General features: G+C 38.7%; 1 protein-coding gene across 16 annotated transcripts in view; it reads right to left on the bottom strand.

Moving 5' to 3' along the window:
- Positions 1-6,313: 6,313 nt before the first annotated feature.
- Positions 6,314-19,528, bottom strand: part of LOC125720529 (adhesion G protein-coupled receptor L3-like) — a 165,128-nt gene continuing 151,913 nt past the window's right edge. For 7 of the 16 annotated variants that reach the window (XM_048996038.1, XM_048996044.1, XM_048996042.1 and 4 more), the window contains 6 exons: positions 18,174-18,342; positions 17,274-17,399; positions 15,807-15,903; positions 12,622-12,750; positions 11,221-11,238; positions 6,314-8,627 (listed from right to left, as the gene is read on the bottom strand). In XM_048996038.1, coding sequence (XP_048851995.1) covers positions 7,828-8,627; positions 11,221-11,238; positions 12,622-12,750; positions 15,807-15,903; positions 17,274-17,399; positions 18,174-18,342 — 1,339 coding nt within the window. In that variant the 3' untranslated portion in view covers positions 6,314-7,827. Of the gene's footprint in view, positions 8,628-11,186; positions 11,239-12,621; positions 12,751-15,806; positions 15,904-17,273; positions 17,400-18,173; positions 18,343-19,528 lie in introns of all 16 variants that reach the window. The other 9 variants (XM_048996046.1, XM_048996047.1, XM_048996050.1 and 6 more) reach the window with 5 other exon arrangements.

Here is a 19,528-nt window from a genome sequence, read left to right as displayed (position 1 = left end):
TGATGGCTGGATGGATTCATGGATGTTGGGCTGATGGCTGGATGGATGGATGGATGGATGATGGATGGAGGGATGGATGATGGACTGATGTTCAAAACATAAAAAATGAAAAGACAGGAAACATATAAGGATTCTACCACATATCAATGCGCACATTTCCCTCCAAGTAACCATTGAGAGATTTGCCAGTTGTCAACTGCACCTAAAAGTCCAGAAATCACTTCCACATGATGATCTGAGCTTCAAAGAATTTTTCTTGTCAGATATAGTTTCTGTTGACCTGGCCAGTGCTGTGTTTTTAATTTCTTTGATATTTTCCAGGTGGGTGGAAGTCCTCCAAGTGCTTAACTTGATTCCAAGTCCTGCATCTACTGTATACATAAATAAATTAAATTGACCAAAACACTAAGTCTGCAATTGTTTGTTATGCACCAAAAGTCTAAGAGAACAAACAGTATGTTTGTACAACATTTCAGTTAAGTGTGGGTGCCTGGGTGTTTTGGAGTCTATTTTCATTATATTCATAAAATGCATTTGTATAAATGCACAGGAAAAGATAAGACAGAACCAGCAAATATTTAACGTTGACTTTGAACTGTTCTTGTTATGTTTTGCTCTGAAAAAAATGTACAAAAAAGCTATATATTTTATTTTTGTTCAGTTTTATTATTGGAATCACCCTACTGCACAATTATGCAAGGATTTCCAGCCGTTAACCTTGTCATATTCCCACTGTTAACCAAAAAAAAAACAAATTCAGTACAATTAAGGAAATAAAGTTTTACGCTACATCAAAGCTTGCTGAGTGTCCCTGGATTTCCGCACCTAAACGATACCAAATGGATTTTGTAGTTTCAGACATGCAATAAGCAGGAAAAAAAAGACATGGATTCTGCACTGAAGCAGACGTCATCAGTCATGTCTAGAGTAAATGGAAAATCACCTGAGAAGCCCACATTCGAACCCGGGGAACACGGATAATGCATTCTTTCTGCACTGCAATATAACTGTTACATCAACCATTTATCCATCTTCCGTTACCATGAACCCGATCAATGGTTCTAGGGTACATATTGTATCATACAATTGTTATTATGTGATATAATATTAAAGAAAGTAATGTATTTAAGAATGTGCACTTTTCGGCTCCATTATAAATTCCATTCATCAAAGGAATACTGAGGTCTAGACTGTTTAAGGATAACCGTTATCACTGTGGCCAGGCAATACCAAGTTTTGTCTCAAGAACTGAAAATATGAATTCACTTTGGGATTGAAGAATGTTCAGCCCATGGACAAAAAAAGGAAAATGCAAATCGACTGGAGATTCAGAGCATAACTGTACTCCAATCTACCCTTTATTTTTTTTTGTTTTTTTTCTCAGGCAGTCTCCCTGACCACCTAATGTCAGGACCCAAACGTATGACCCAGAAGTCTCTGGTCATGTGACAAGTGCCACAAAGGTATCCGTATACCATACTTGGCTCTGCTGAAAAGACAATATCAAGTAATCACAGTGTTCATCTATGTGTAGATTTGTACTCGAAAGGTCTCTTTTGAAATCTGCCATGTCTTGGGACTGTACTTGATAACAAAAGGAGCCTCCTCTACTAATATCATCCGGGAAAGTGGAAAAAGCACTATTTTCTGCTGGCGGGAATGAGATGAGTCACGTGAGTCCTGGCGAGAGCTTGCGCCTGACTCTGCGTCTCGATTCTGTAGCATGACCTTTCTACTACAGGACTAGTTCCCCGACCAGGGGCACGAGTGGCAGGCTGAGTGACACAGAAAACAGAAATAGAAAAAATAATGGAAAAGTACAATGTCTCCCGCAGAGATAAACTGAGGCAGCAGTAATAAATGCTGAGAGGCAGACAGTCAGATGGCTATGAGGACTGTCTGAGGGCATCCAAACAGGTTCCAGGTTACTAAGACGCAGAGGCATCGTCAGTATGGTGACATCACAGGCAGCTTCTGGTGGAAAGGAACTTTGCTGCCATAACATTCTGCTTTATACATTTACGCATGTTTTTAATCGGAACTTCATGTCAGACAGCAGGGCTGAGGGTTAAGATACCAAATAAAATGAAAATGCTACGGACATCCATCTTGAAGGATGCATCTGTATACACCAACAAGCCAATTCCAAGGTCTTCTGGATGCTGACTGCAAATTTTGGTTATTCTATCGTACTGTACCTATCATTCAAGAACATTATCTGAGAATTCAGCCAAAGAATCCACTGATTATATTATAATAAAGAAGTAGTTGGCTAAATCCCACAGAAAATTCATAACACAAAACAATTCTGCCCTTGAACCACTTCTGCAGTCTTTTCATTAGATGATACTCTTTTGTTTAGGCTTCACTATCTGGGTCAGTGCTATGTTTATATATTAAAATAAAATGGCAATTCAATCCAGCGAGTCACTTACTGCATACCCTCAGTCTCTTTTTTCATTTTAAGATGGGTTTGATTGGCGTTTGAGACTGAGTAATAAAATAAAGTACTTCCCTTACATGTATATATTTTATTGGGTTGTAAAGCCATAAGTGTCGCGTTTTCCATCTCATTGTGCCCGAGCTGAATAGACGATTGTAGCTCGCAGAACTCTGCTTTAAATGCCTGTCCTTGCATCCACAGAAAGCAGAACTGTTCATGGAGACATTCATTAACCCTGTAAAGTAACTGGACTGCGTGATGGAGTCTTTTGTTCGCATCGTTCCGACCCTGACCGTGATGGGGGGGGGGTGTCACTGGTGACTCAGAGGGGAGCCTGTCTGTTACGGGAGTTTGGGATCAGCAGGGTGCAAGTCGTGTAAAACGGGGGCCAACCGATGACGACCTCAGCGATATTTCTACAAGTAAATACACGAGTCCACCTATGTAAAATTCACATTGTGGTTGCCAGTTGTTTACACACACACACACACGGTGGAGCATGCTGATGTTTCCATGGAGATAATGAGAAAACAATATGCCCAACTGCAGAGATGAACAGCCTGACGGCCGTCAGATTCACTTTTCACACAGATGACCTATTATTTCAGCAATGGAATCCGTAAAACAACACGCTAAATTTCTAACCGCTAATTAAAATGTTTCTCATTGCCTAAAACAGACAGAACAGACAACAGTGTTTCTCATCTGCTTCAAAACGATCTTTTTTCCCTGAATGCATTTCAGCCGAAACAGTGGGCGTCGGCTTCTGTTTTCCATTTCATTTTGAAATTGAGGAGTTCAAACTGCATAAGACTGCACTGTTTCCAGGCCAGATATAAGTAACATTTCATTTATGCGACCTCGCTTCGGTTAAATGCTTGAGATTGAAAGCGCAGAGCCTGTAACTGAGCTTAAACAGTGGCGCATGTACCATCTTGTCTTGTCAGTGTTTAAAAAGGCGAGATGAAAACAAATCTCAGCTAGATATCTCTTCTGTACTATGCTGAAAGCCACATCTATCTATGTTCAAAATTTGGGATACTCTTTCACTGACAAAATGCTTTCCAAAAATATATATTTTTATTTGTTGTGTGGGGCATGTAATGGATTACTTTTTGTTGGGGGGCAGAAATCACAGTATATATCACTTTATCTACAACTTTGTAACAAATGTACCCACAAGTTAAAGGTGAATAATCCAATAACAATAGGCATTTCAAAGAACAAAGACCACAATCAATATTGCAATATCAAACTGGTTGTCCAGTGCTGCCAGTTTAACTTCAATAGATCAGAAATGTTCAATATCTGTGGCAATATGTTTTGGGGGAATCAGCAAAGCAGAAAAGCCAAGCACGATATCTACATGCATTCAATGCACGATATAGACACTTATAGATGAGATATTGGCAGGGAAAAGAGATGGAGTTTGTTGCTATGCAGGAAGTCTGCAGATTCTAGAAGGGTCAAGGAGAGGGGCCTGTCTAGACTGCGTTGCATGTCGAGACACTGAGGCATATTCACCTTGTTTGTGTTTTAATTACACAGCCAATGTGGGTGCATAAATTATATCCTGTAGAAGAAAAAATATTTTGGAAAATGCTCACAGCTGTGGTATAATTTTGTATATTTCAACGTTTGGAATTTCAGCATTGCATGAAATGCATGAATGCATTTTATTATTTTTCGTTTCATGTGACGCAAGGCAAAGACACTGAATTCGAATATGTGAAATTCATCTTTAAAGTGTGTCTTTAATTATTTGCTCTCAGCATGCTCAGCTTGGAGATGAATGAATCCTCTGTTCAAGAGGAATCCTCCATGTCATGTTTACAAACGTTTAATTGCCCCGGAATAGATGCTTTGCAGAAGGAATTTCCAAAACATGCTACGGAGTTTTGGCATGAAGCTCACCAGTTACTCTGATTCCTTCACTGCCGCGTAGAATGTACAGACAGCCGATTGTATAAAATTCTTCTTGAAAGACCCTCTTCATCAAGCCACAGATGAAGAATAATGATTTATCCCATCTTTGTCTCAGGCAGATCACTATCGGTCGCTAGCTAAATTCACATAACTAGTCCTGTTTGGTGGTTTGGATTTGTGCGCATGAAGCACTGATCTGAAGCCTGTCAAGGTCCCACAGTGAGTCACTAATAATGTGGGCAGCAGGAGTCATTCTTCTGCAGATTCTTACTAACTCCTTCATTTTACTTGCACAAGTCAAAGTGACACATATGGCATCAGAACTTCTGACAGGGCAGCAATGCATGCTGGGAAGCATGCCTCAGATAATTGATCGCTATACTGTAGATCAACCATGCTGCACTGCATCATATGACACTCCAGAGCCTGTATTTATCATGCTTTTGTGCCAGTTAAATTTGCACCTGTTATAATTTATTCATTATAATTTATTAAGCATGGTGCCTCAGTGGGAAGCTCTCTTACCTCTCATCATGGGTTGAATCCTGCCTCTGTATGCATGTAGTTTGCTTGTTCCGCTTGCGTTGTGTGGGTCTCCCTCTATAGACGTGATCTGAGGCTAATGGGTATCCTGTCCTGAGGTTGCCCCGCCTAATGCCCTCTGGGATCGGTTCCACGCTCCCGGTGACGCTGTCCAAGATAAGCACTTGGAAAGTGGATGAATGTATAATAGCATTTCAGCTCATATGATTTTATCTTTACATGTTATCATTGTGTTTTTTAATTATATTACTAAAAAAGGTGGAAATGAGTCTGCCTGAGATTGTGATCTTGTCGTGACGGTAATGACCCCAAATCCATTGATGCTGCACACTCACTTTTACCTGATATCCAGTCAAAACGTTTTCTGGTCAGCCATCTGTGTTGCTTTATTTATTTGCTTGTTTATAATTAAAACTGATCGTCGTACATTAGCATCATGATTAAAGCTGGACATAAATCTACTTTATTTGGTGATTATAGATTTAGTAGTGTAAAACTGAAATATGCACACATTTCCATTTTTTTAGGTATGTATTCTACGTCTGTGACGACACTGAAAAAAAAATAAATTAAACTATGACTTTATAATGCAACACTGAGAATGACAAGGTCAGGTCTGATAGAACTTGTAACATACAAATCCATTCACTTTTTTGCAAGAAAGTGTATCTATAAAAACTGTCATTGAATATGATTCAATTATTCATTGGATATTTGAATTACCAAGCTATGAATTAGCTGAGAAGGCCATATTATTGTATCGATAAACATTACATAGTGCACAAATACTGTAACAGCAGAAACTAAAATAAAAAAGACAAGCTCCCCAATTGTGTAATTTGAAAGTAAAACCATTGAGGAAACACAACAGCATTTCTTCATGTCATAATGTCAATTAAAGAACTGGAAAAATTTTTTACTTTAAAATATTTCTTTTCAAATTAGCAACACTATTTAAACGACTCACATTAACGTAAGTGGTTATCTGAATAGACAATAACGTTATAAGTCAAGTTATTACAAATGTTATTTTGTATTTTTTTTTAAATCGAAAGATATGTTGGGAAATGCAAGTTAATAGAAAGTGGAGGCCATTTTCCTCATCTTGCCCACATATTCTCTATTAATAGTTTTGTCAATGAAAGTTTTAATGAGAAAAATGTTGCCATGCATCACTTGGACATCGGTCTGTCCCCAGGGGCTTCTGGATTAGGAAACAAACAAACACACAGCACTAAAGGAAGACGTTCAAATCAATGGCAGATAGAACAGTTGTTTATTCCATCTCTGCTTTATTTAACTGTTGAAAGCTCTCTTAATATCGCGGTTGTTCTCATCCAGCGTCCACATTTGCTGAGGCTCACAGGAAAGCAAAGAAACAAAAACACAAACCGTTATGAATATTATGTTGTAAGTCTTATCCAGTAATTTATTCTTCGGCAAACAAATTCCACTTTTACAACAAATATTAGCTATGAGGTCATTCAGCTTGGAACCAATACAAAATGAATAAATAATAGTCAATCATATTATTAACAATGAAGAAAAAACTACGTGCTGCTCTTTCACCATTTGAAATTCAACAATTTTTTTAAACTTTGTGTCTTTTGAACAAATAAATAATGCGATGAATCCCTCATGAATGTGACTGCCTTTGTTTTTATTCGTTCCGTGTTTATTACTTTACAGTCTGTGTTGCAGCATGTAGCTTCCACCTCACTTGAACGTTCTGCGACCTTCCTCTGGAGAACTTCGCCGAGAATCTAGTACCGTGCCTGATTGTACCTGCCGTCGCAGTGTTGCTGGATTTGCCGAAAGTTCCCGAGTGAACGTGTTTCGTTTAAATCAACGCAAGTGAAAAAATAATCATAACAAAAAAGCGAAAACAATTCTGAAAACATCAGCGGTTACAATGATAGAAAAGGATCGTCATAAAGTGTTTATTCGGTGAGTCTTTTTTTGTCTGTTTGTAGGAAAAATAACAATAGGAAGAAGAAAAAAAATTGCTCCTACTGGGAAAAATAATGTCCAATACCAGCACAATAGAAAATTAATAGTCTATTAATACATTTACAGGGACAAAGGCTCCAGAGGAAAATAAAAAGCATATTATAATGTGCAATGCTAGTATCTGTATATTTACATAGAAATTCATTATAATTCTCTGTAATTAGTCTTTAATCCATTTATAATTGGAATTATTACAGCAAAAACATAAAATATGCTGTTTTAGCATATACAGTACAACAGAGTCCCTTCATGTTTTTTTGATTTTTCTTTTCCCCCCAAAAGATCGGTTTTGCTAAACTTGCAGGAACGCCACAGCAAAATCTCCTATAAATCACCAGATAGGAAGAAATTTTAAAAAGCCATGGATACAGAAGTATAATAAAATAGTTTTAACTTTGTTTTCGTTTCATCTACACACTCAGCTAACAGCAAACAGTTTGGGTTGTTGTCTGTAACTCCTTTGGGATGTCGTAGACGCTTAGCAGAGATGAAAGAATAATAAAGTTGTTCCTTGTTTGACCCCTTCAAAGGAGTCCTTGGGGCAACCAAGAAAATGACAGAAAAGTGAAGTGAGAAATATCCAGGTGAGTAGAGAGCTCCAGGGTTCTTTATAGTTCGCATATCGTACCCTTGTACAGCTTGGCAAAAACGACGGCTGGATGCAGACATAAAAGTAACGAGTAGGATTCATATCGTCCGTCCTTTCAGCAAACCGTTTTCTTCTCGACCGAAAGGCTTCAAGTCTCATACCGACTGACAAATCTGTAAATTGCCGTGTCTATCAGTACTTTGATTGTATTAACGTTTGCGGAATTTCCAGGGGAAGGAACAAAAAAAATAAAAAAATAAATCTACAATTGCAGACAGTTGATTCAGAACAGGAAACGACTAGAAGGGACCGACATCTATAGGCTAGTGACTAGGTGCGAGGGCTCCTGGCTGGGTTCTTCAGGAGATGAATCTTCCTTGTTAGTAGGAGCTATAAACCCATCACTTCCGCCTCTTCCCATTTGGTAGTAATTATGCAGCTGGTTAACATGGTCTCGGGAGCCCAAGTTCGGCATGCTTTTATAGTACACGTCTTCCGCGTCAGTGCTTTTACAAGTGGAGAGCTCCTCCTCCTCATCCTTACTGTCACCCGCTTCTCCGTCAGGTAGGTCGGTGAGCACCGGCATGCTGGCATACAGCGAGTCCCTGTTTGGCGACTGGGTCTCCTCGGTGTGCTCGCTGGTGAGCAGGGGAAAAAAACTGTCACTGTTCTCCTGTGGGACCCTCCTCCTAGGGAAATGGGGCTGGTGGGGCCCGGCGGACTGGACCCGCTGTGGAAGCAGGGGTGCATTGGACTCCTCCCGGATGAGCTCCAGACCCAAGGCCTCTTCATGGTTGAAGGTGACGGGGTTGTCCCGGACAACGGGGTCATCCTTACTGCCGTTGCTAAGGTTGTTAACTAGCTTGTTGACGTGGTTCCGGTTCTGCTCGCTGGGTCGCTCGTGGTTGTTCAGATAGGAGGGGATGTAGTTGGAGGTGAGTTCCTTCAGGATCTTTTTCTCTAGTGTCGTCTCCTTGTGGTTATAGCTGCGGTCGATGATTTGAACGCAGTCGCTCATGTATTCACCACCGGCCATGTTGTAGCTGTTGCCATGGTTACCATTCAGTGGTAGAGTATCCATGACACTTGTATCCCTGGCATTGTTCAGGATTCCCTCTGGAAGAGCAGGTAATTGTGTTATTACTTTCCGCACTAGATCCGATGCAGTTGCACACATACACAGACACTGAAAAGATCATTTACAGAGATATTTCATGTATATATAGATTCTTTGAAATATATGTCTGTGTTCATATTGTAGTTATGTGGTGTCTTACTTACGGTGCACTAATAATGTGTAACTAGAATTAAAACCATTCAGTATGTACTTTGCCATCAAATAAATCAAGTAATAACAAAATCAAGGCTGGTACTCATGACGTGCCAAAGAATGTAAATTTAGTCCCTATTATTATGTATAATTATTATTGGTAAACCAGGAGATATTTATCATTACGTTGCTCATAGCCAATTGTGCAGAAATTGGCAAGTCTCGAAATCAGTTTCAGCTTATCAAAGTTATTTAAGTGATAAAGTCCAAACTAGCACATTCTGTAAAAGTATTTTTTTCAGGTTAGCTTCGTTTTACAATTTATTTTCATGGTATGTTTTTGAGTTTCAAAATCTGCGTTACATGGCAAATAAACCTTGTTTTGTTCGTTTTATTCTTAAGAAATCTGCTTTTCAGACCAATCTGCTGATGGCAACATCGCGCCCAGCCGTATGGCCACGGTGGTAAATTAATGAATTTTAATGAAGTTCTTCCTTCCTTTCCACAGCAATCCAAAAGGCCAAAGCACCATTCGGATTATTTAACAAGGAGGGAGACTGCGTCTTCGCCTCATGTGTAAGAAAAATAACTAAGAGGTGCTCAAACTGTTGGAAATTAGGGTAAATTGTCTTCTCAAAGCAGGTGATGAGGTTTCAAAACAGCCTCCTTCAATGGCTCCTGTCTGGTGCTGGAGTCCCCAATTTGATCTTAATTAAGTGAAATTTGCTTTACGCATTCTGGGTTCGCACACCAATAAAATTAAAAATAGCTGGAAGTAGGTGGATAAGAACTGAGGAAGATTTTCATTTTATCTGCTGTTTTTCCACACGTATTTGAATGTCAGAATGCTAGTGAGTTTTCATTATCTCATTTTATTGTCATGTCTTCCTTTATATAGCTACTTTTATTCATTTATAACTTTTATTGGTGTATACATTGTCTGCCTTTACTCCTAAGTAGATATACAAAATACTTATATGGTTAAGTATTCGGTCTAAATGTTGTTTTGATGTGTTTATTTACATTTGTCATTTTAAGCAATTTTATGTATTTGAATCTATAACTGATATGTTATTGTGATTTAAAAAATAAACACAAAATAGAGTCAATGCAATAGCAATATCAACTGATACAGCATCACAAATGAACGCCCTCAATCAATCCAGCAATATAATATAATTATATGCTGAACTGAATTAAGGCAAAAAAGATGGACGACAAATAACACCAAAAACAATTCACTCACAAACATATAAAAAGAAAAACCACAACCATGCTATTGCTTAGTTTTGCCATATAATGTTACAATTGTTGACCTCAGTCAGGCTGGCCCCTATTTAACAAAGCTGTATGATACAGTATTCCAGGATGAATTTCTAATTATTTTATAAAAATTGACTGTTAATCACAAGTGGAATTAGTTATTCCAGTCTTTGCTGTGATAAATATGGGCCATCGTTTAAATAAAAAAGTTTGTTTCTGAACGAAAATTGTTAAGAGACTTTCTGTTCTCTCCCATGCAGAGAAATTGTAGAATTTCAATGGTGTGATAAATTTTACGGCATTTAAATTATATCTCAGTGCAAAGTCAAACCTGTTCCTGTTTGGGCAGCACAGCTAAAATTGGAAATTAAAAAAATTGCCAAAAGTATTGTGGTGCATTTGAAGAAAAATATTTGCACAAACTGACAACATTTTGAAGGCTACTGAATGGTATTTTGAATATGGAGAACTGGGTTTGACAGATCAGCCTACCCTGTCAATAAAATATATAATGGCACATACAGTAGTTCTCATTTGGCCTTAAATGGAATTTAGCAACATATGTCAAGCATATTTACCAACCAGGGAGCCGATAGTAAACATTCAAAGACGGTTGTTTGGTGTGTCACTGTGGGACAGTCACCACCACACAACACACTCTATAAAAAAATACTTTTATTAACTTTAATTCCTGCAATTTATTTTAACATAATTATTCATTTACATACAATACAGTACCTGACAGGATTATAAATTAATACAATTTAGAGAGTGTAAAGACTCGAATATAAATGCCCAACCAGGACACATGATTAACTTTTGCATTGAGGTTTATAATTACAAACACAGTAATTGTCATGTTATATTGATGATATGAGATTAAAATGTTGACTGGTTTCTTTTAAGAGCGGTTTATAGTATGCGATGAATGCATATTGCGTTAAGTGTTAAGCGTCGAACCAATCAAACGGCAAGTTTAAGAGACGGTGTCATGCTATGGGCATCTTCTCTAGTTGACTGTTTGTTCTTTGCATTTAAGATGAACCAAAGTGGGAAAATGACAATAGCTGCAGAATAGCAGGTCGTTTGTGTCAGTCTTTTGTCAGCATAGAGTGAAAAGAAAGTAAACTGAGGTCAATTACATTTGATATGCAACGTTTAGCTTTACTCCCATACTTGTCTCTCTGTAGGGGGCTAAACGACAGCATGAGGGAAAGGAAAGAAGAAGACAAACGTAAGGACACGTAAGCCAACAGTCACAAATAGAGAAAACGTGAACGAAAGATGGCATGTAAGGCAGACTGCCAGAATTTCCAACCCTATACTTCTGCTAATACGTACCAAGTACACATCACACATCAAACCTTATCTTATTATTAGCTAAGAGCTGCAAACAAACATGCTGGTTTGAAAACTGCGTAACTACGTAAGCTACTCTCTTTCCCGAAAATGACATGATGGCTTACTTGATAGTCTTGTGCTGTTGACTCATTTTTCTAGGGGTGTTTGAATGCACTTCTAAGTGCGCAAACTGATCATATAGTTATTCTAGTCATAAAATCCTCCTACCAGGGGCGCTGTAAAGGGGGGGTAAACGATGACGATTCTCGGGGCCCATGACTGAGAGGGGGCCCAGAGAAGCCCCCAATAAATGTGTTGGGGGCCCTGTCAAGATTCTTTTCATGGGGCCCCAAATCCTTAGCAGCGCCCCTGACTCCTACACCTCATTCGAACAACATTGCCGTTTTTCTCTTTTACATCTACAATGTTGTTTCAGAATGTGTCTTGCTGTTCATCCCAGTCAGCGCATAGATGCTAATGAAAAGGCTATTTATTTATTTGCTTACTTACTTAAATACATTTAGCTACTTACCCAATATTCTCATGCTGCCTAGTGACTCACTTATGTTTCATACGCGAAGAGAAAATTATTTCTTGCTTAGTCATATATCAGAAAACATAATGCAAAGTTGTTTTTTTTTTTCGAAAAGTCTGGATTATACAATTGACCCAGATGCACGTGTGCATAGTATTTTAGAAAATTGTTAACTGGGAAAAAAAACACACACACGCATTTCCAAACGTGTGAAGAAAAATGTTAAGAATCCAAAGTTCTAAAAATGTTACAACCATACACAGCACAGCAGCTGGTAACGGATTTGGGCACACCTACCAAAAATGCGTGCATTCAAAAATTCATGACAAAATGAATACTAAGGACATACAAACAGGTAGACATGAAGCACAAAGACAAGCTTTCAAAGACAGAGTATTGCAGCAAAGTGCATAAGAAATTGTGACATATCTGGCTCCCAGCAGATCTACATTTCAACATTAAGCTAATGCTCAGTCCATTTTTGGAAAACCTATATTTTAGGCACGATAATTTGGGCAGGAACCGCCTAACGGAAGGTGCCATCCGATTCCTTTTTTGGGTAATTAATCCAAAACAGGCCGCCAGGATATGCCTCAATTTCGATCACGCCATGAAGAGCAGCTGTCCATAATCAGGGCCTGTATAAGCCAGGCAGAATACATTTACCAGAATTCCAGGGGTAAAAACAAAGGTCAGCACACCTTGCGTGTTGTACATGCTCACAGACGGGTTGTTATAGACCGCTGACTCCCCAAGCAATGTGTTATAGGGATTATTAGTGCCATGGGGTCGTAGCAGGGCGTTAGTTATAAGGTGGTTAGCCATGGCGCCTGCCAGCCAGACAGGAACACAGAGGAAACAAAACATAAATATCAGTCAGGCAAATGCAGTTCAGCTGAAAGTAAGGATAAAATAAAATGACAAAAAAAAAAAAGCAATCAATCTCTTTCTCTTTCGTCACAGCCAAAAGTTTGACCAGTAGCAGCGGCAAGCTCAAGACTGAGATTTATGTGATCGAAGGGGAAAGTGTGGACACACTGTCTTTCACTGGGCCCTCTTCCCCTTTCATGGAAAGTGTTCACACATTTAGACAAATAACGAAAGCCAGCGGAATGGTGGGTACATATAGGAAGTGAAGCCTTAATGCAAATCAGACATGAACCATTTGTACATTCAGTTAGTCACCCTGCACCCCTATCTCTTGCAGTGTTTCTTCAATGTATCTTTTATCGACACTGGATGGCAGATCTGACCACATGAACACAGCAAACCGGTGAATCGCTACAGGCTCTTGGCTTTCAGTTTGTCTGCGTTACTGTTTACTGCAAAACATACATTGTTAAATCGTTCCAGGAAAAATACTGGGATGTATAACTTTTGATCGTTCTTGAGAACTATTTTGCATGCCTGCCAGTAAATCAAAGCTATTACATCTGAAATTTTGTTAAACGGGCCCTAAATTATTATAGCTGTAATTACAATCAGATATTTGCCTCATTAAGTTGAAATTAGGGTAGGGGATGTTAAGACTTATTTTGTTCTTAAATAAACAAAACCCTTTTCGTACAAGCAAGACATTGTTGAATGGCGAGGCCAAATTGCATTATGGTTGCCCTGTATAATTTCATAAAATAGATTCCCATGCCATTCAAGACACAGAAATTCTTTAGAGCAACTTTATCTATGAGTAAATGTTTACATACTCCTGCAGGAAAAGTTTTATAATTCCTGCACTAAGTTTATCAAAAACAAAATCGGTATATTATAGAAAAAATGAAAAAATTAAGCACTATCATCTTGATTAACAACACTAGGAATAATTATGTTTAACTAATCTTTTTTTTTATTATTTTTTTCCCATTGCATTAATCTGTTTTGAATTATTTTATAATACGTCTGCCTATTGTCAGTAAATGAGATGTAGTGTCTGGACTGCCTAACGATGCTAATTATGCATAACGATGGTGCAGTTGGCTGAGCTCAGCATGTGCAATGCTCACCAAACCCTGTCAGGAAGCAGGTGAGTAAGTCTCCTTTTAACAACAGCGAGTGCAACTTGCCTTGAGGAGCTGCGACTTAATAAGCAACAAACGATTATCATGTGTGTCGCACAAGGGACCCGCAGAGAAACGCAGGACTCTCTCGTCACCAATTACGGTGTGAAAGAGTTTAGAAAACATGAGAAAATATTTGGCTTTTGAGATATTTACTCGATGATAATGCTAAAAGTCCAAACTTACACAAGACCAAAATTACAAAATGAATTGAAAGTGTGCTTCTTCTATGTAGATCATCGTGACAATCCAAAAGTTAGGTTAATAAGTTACTAATCCATGACAGATTTCGCAATGCCTATTCAGGCTGTTTCTTTTAACAAGCCAAAAATGATAATTAAAGAAAAGTACTAGACCAGCTTTATATGAAAATGCTAGTTAGCATATTTTAGCACATCAATGTGTAACAGCAGACCTCTGAAGACCTGAATCTTTAATAGGTTTGAGCCAATATGTTTTTTACATTGTTAGTAACTCCCTCCAAAATGTGGGAAATTACAGAACAACCGGGGGGAAATAACTATCTTATAAACGTGTCTCTGATAACTGATAAACACCCAGTGTTTTCAAACAAAATAAGCCCAGTGGTATGATGGCGTGATTAGCCCATATCCCCAAAATATCAGGCTTAAACTAATATTTGTTAAGCTGCTTATTGTGTGCCCAATAAGGGATAGGATTTGGAAATGAAAAAGGACACATAACAGATAGTGGAGAGCAGACAGTCTACAAAATGCTCAAAAGACACCTGGTTTGCCACCAATATGGTGACAATTAGGCCACTTACTCCATTTCCTGTCACTAGCTTTTCTGTCAGAGAGAAAATTGGTTGTGAGTGAAGGTGGTGAGATCTCGCCACTCACTCCCAGCTTATTAGTGTCTGAGCAAATCTCAGTTTAAACCTGAGTTATCCATAAATAACATGTCCTGATTGGTGTGTTTGTAAAAAAAAAAAAAAAGACTAGCTTTTTTATACAATAGGTCATTTTCTCAAACAAGCACTATAGCCTCACGCATCAAGACCAGAGTTCAAGTCCTAAACTATGTATGTTTCTATGCTTCCATCTATAATCGACAGTTCATTTCACTTGTTGCAGGCACCAGTTAGTAACTCAGTCAATACTCAAGTACAAATTATGAACAAATAAAGCAATAAAAGCCATTATGAGCCACTATGACTGATTAACGATGAACGGACATGGGATCAGTATGTAATTAACATTTGGTTACCGATAAATTAATGCATTAAGTAAGAATGTATTACTACATTGTGCCCTCAAGTAAAGTGCTACCGAATAAATATTAGAATTTATTTTAGAAATATAGTGGAGTATATGTTTTTCAAAAAACATGAGTATTTTTCTGTGCTTTATATAAATTACTATTTTTACAATTAATGAGAATTAATGCTCTGCACGGTGGGCAAATTTTGCAGGAACTTCAACAGATAGGCCTAACAGAGAACATCCCAGTCTCTTTATCTGTTGTTGGATTAAATTACTCTCCTTTTTTTCTTTTGCCGCAATAGCAAGCTATGAAAGCTATGACATATTTTGCAGTAAATCAGTTAAACCACGTAGACAGTGACAAAAAGGACATTTTCTCGAATAAGCCATGGAGTCCAAATTAGTATTTAGTACGTATTCACTGCCATACAGTACGTATTTAGATATTACTGGGTGCTGAAGAATTAGCCTAAAAAAATGACATATTTATTATACAAGGCATAATCCATGTTCCAGAGGTATTTGTCAGCCGTCAGATTCATGCGAAACAGAGAGGTAACAAAACACTACCAACGCCGAGAGCAGACCGGTTAATTTCATGATTACCTCGGTTGAGTGTGGCCGAGTTGTTTATGTCGCCTGTAATGAAAGAGGACTCTGACTGTTTCCTGACAGTGTCATTCCACATCCGGCGGATTCGACTCTGCAGAAGGGAAAGATGAAAGGGCTGAGGAGAGAAGCCCAGCGGTCAAGCTGACAGGATGACAGTATCTGCCTCTCTGGCAGAAAACAAAATGCTAGCTAATAACCAATAGCTTCCCTATAGGGTTTTGGAATTCCATGCTCCACAATTTGCACTGGCATCCTGTAAATCACCCTGCCGTTCTGGCAAGGCACTATCGGGTCACTCCAGAAAGTTCCCTTTCCGTTTAGTTTCCACAAAGACGCTATATAAACAAAATCATGAAGTAAGGACACGGTGCGTAACACCACTGACGATATGATGATATTTTGTGTAAAAGTTAAACAGAGACTCTGTCCTGTAATTGTCTTACGGCCACGGTGTGAGTGATATGACATGTAAAAAGTACGACTCGGGACCAATTTCCTGTATACCTTTCTAAATCAACACGGCACGGAAGAGGAGAATCACTAACGACATGCCTCAGGGAGCAGGCAAGATGTGCTCGGACATGTGCAAGACTTTTCGTTAGATGTTATAGCATAAGGGAAGCAAAGAAACTAATGATATCCGCTGAGACTCATCCATCTGCCAAATGAATACTGACCCATATTGTTGAAGGCATCATTATCCCGCAACATAATCACCAATACCTTAATATTGCTATTGGACCTTTGTCATGCTTTGTGTCCACACGTTCTATATAAAGTTGTTCAATAAAAACATGTCCTAGCATGAATTTTTCGACAGAAAGCACGTACTAAAACCTCCATTTCAGGTCAGTTGTTTACAACCTACTTCGTTGATTAGATGTTCGTTTAAACCCTTAGGTCTGACCATCAATTACCACCTTTTTAACAGCCAGCACTTAACATTCCCAGCTTATGTAATTAATGTCGACAGGCGCTGCAATCCAGCAAACATTAATTAGGGACAGAGGCGAGGGTGTGGTGTGCCAGTTTGTGTATCGGGAAAACGTAGCTTTGAATATGCGTTACACAGAACTGTTTGACTGTACTTCTGTGGAAAACGAGATTATGGGGATTAAACTCGGATATCACAGTGGCTTTGATGTAGGAGCGCGGCAATAAACTGTAACGCTCAACAATAAACTCACAATAAAGACATGTCTCTTAAGGTTTTGACTGTAACTGAGACAGAAACTCATACCGCCTTAATCAACGGTAGGGCTACTCATACTACTTCCCAGAGTGGCCAGCTGCTAAAGATTTTATTGCTCTTTCTAAGCACTGAAACAAGAGGAATCTGGAGTGCACTCTCACCATTATCTATTAGTGAGCTAATCGGCCTAATTACGTGTGACATAAAGCACAATAAGCTCACCAGCACTACAGAAAGCTCACAGAAAGCAGCTGACAGAGCCACCTCACCTGTGATCCTGTCGAGTAGCGGCCGGGGGTCCGGGAAGCCGTGCTTTTCCCGGAAGCGATAGATGTCTCCACGCTCTTGCCACTACAGCAATGAGTACGCAGACACTTGCCGTATTCCTTTCGGACCTGTGGGGTTGGCACGCGCAATGAAGGGCAATCCTCCTCTCACAGATTTGCATGCATTATTAACGGCGTCGTGACTCCGGATATGCCGACAACAGCATAAGATACTCAAAGAGGATACACATTTCTGGATATATGCTGACGAAACCGTTGCTGCTCTCGAGGCTGGGAATTAGGCTCACCCACTTGCCCAAGGCGAGTGATGTAGACAAAGGGCGAGTACGAAAAGCTGAATACCAGTCCGCCGACTGGTAGGAAAAAAAAAGGCATACTGGACTACATTTTTTACTGAACTAGCTCAGTTGGCTAGTAGTCGTAAACTAATCTCTTTAAAAAATATTAATAAATAATATGTTAATAAACTTTCACTGATGCTTCACAGGCCATCTGAATATATGTCTTCTGTATTTTCCACTTGCTCTTCTGTTTCGCCCAAGTCTCTAACGATCCACCAACTGTTGACCTTGTACAGTTCAGTGGACCATGGAAATCACCTATCTGTCTCAAGGGCCAAGTTTCAGTTTATCAATGATCAAAGCTTCCATGCTCAGGCAATCAACTAGTCTTGAAAGAAAATGATGAAGGTGGATGTTTTATAATCACTAGTTTCATTAACTACTTTTGTAAAACTTGTACTAAACTTGTATTGCGGGAATCGTTCAATGATACAATGACACTCAACTGTTAATTGTGCTGTACAAAAAATGTTACGTTATGAATCATATCTGCGGCATTATTGTATCTCAGCCAAGCAGAAATACACATTTCAGGCATTACCTTTTTTTGCAGAATACAGTGAAAAATGAAGATGAACATCCCCTGCAGAGAGTTGAATATGGTGAAGAGGTAGGCCATGATGACTGTGCTCTCGTTGATGTACATCAGTCCAAACGCCCAGGTCAATCCCAGAAGACAGAGAAGAGCAATGGCCCCTATAACCCAGGATCTGCAAAGACAAAACGGTTAGAACAGGCTCACCGTTGTATCAATTCAGTACTGTTTACAAACCGATGTGCGCATTTCATTTTACAGTTTTATTTAAATAACAACATTCTGTGCAATCAATATGGTAACAGCTGTCATCTATAATGCATTATAGATACCTCCATAATGCATTATAATGGTCGGTAAAAGAATTAATAAAGCATAATAGTATCTTCCATTGACAGTCATAACACGGTATTATAGTGCTGATTACAATACTTCATAAGCATTATGATGGCATGTATCTGGTCAGAGTTATAGATGCTTTGTACTGTATTATGAAGGTATGTATAGTGCATTGTAGATGAGCTACACAATGTCACACCCACGCAGGAGGGGTCGAACATCCGCAGCCGACCATAATAAACATGGCTACAGTGTATTATCCCTTTTTATTAATATTTATAGGCATGTTTATAATGCATTATTAATGCATCATGTGTTATGAATGTCATCATAAATGCTAATAAACATGGCATTGATAGAAAGTGACACCATAAAGATTTTATAGCTATTTTTAATAAATATATATCTTTTTATTATGATGATCTGCTCATCTAAAAATCTCACTGTTACTATAAATGCAACTTTTATGAATGCAGGGAAACTGTCCATTAATAGTGGTATCTGGCTCCTAAGATTGCCTTCTCGTTTACTCAGATGGTAATTTATCTGATTAACCAACTTCCCAATAATCATTGCTATGCCAGAGTTGAAGGGGGGGGAGAGACTGAACACAAAAATAGGGAAAAAGAATAGGCTGATTGGATTTAAGCTTGGCAAACCGAATAGCATTCTTGTTTAAATGGGAGTGGCTTAACGGCAGCTTCTCATGCTCACTGGACAGTCTCCTTTCCAAAAGTGTCTTCATCACGAAAGCAGGCATTCAATTAATCATTTAGAACACCGGGATACTTCAAAAATGAGAAATGAAACACTCGTGTTTGACATCATATACATCATCAGAAAACTCACATACAGATTTATGATGAAAAATAATGGAACCCCTTTGAAAATGCTTTGAGTTTAAAATTACATTTGGCTTTAGAGTGCTTACCGCAGTTATTAAAACAACAGGCTGAACCGTCGTACCCATGAATGTTGATAGATGGAGAATTAAACGTAAACTGATGCCAGGACTGAGGCCA

The sequence above is a fragment of the Brienomyrus brachyistius genome, chromosome 25, assembly GCF_023856365.1.
Source record: "Brienomyrus brachyistius isolate T26 chromosome 25, BBRACH_0.4, whole genome shotgun sequence".
Classification (NCBI taxonomy): Eukaryota; Metazoa; Chordata; class Actinopteri; order Osteoglossiformes; family Mormyridae; genus Brienomyrus; species Brienomyrus brachyistius.
Note: the sequence above shows the minus strand (reverse complement) of the source record. Positions and strands in the feature narration are given on the sequence as shown.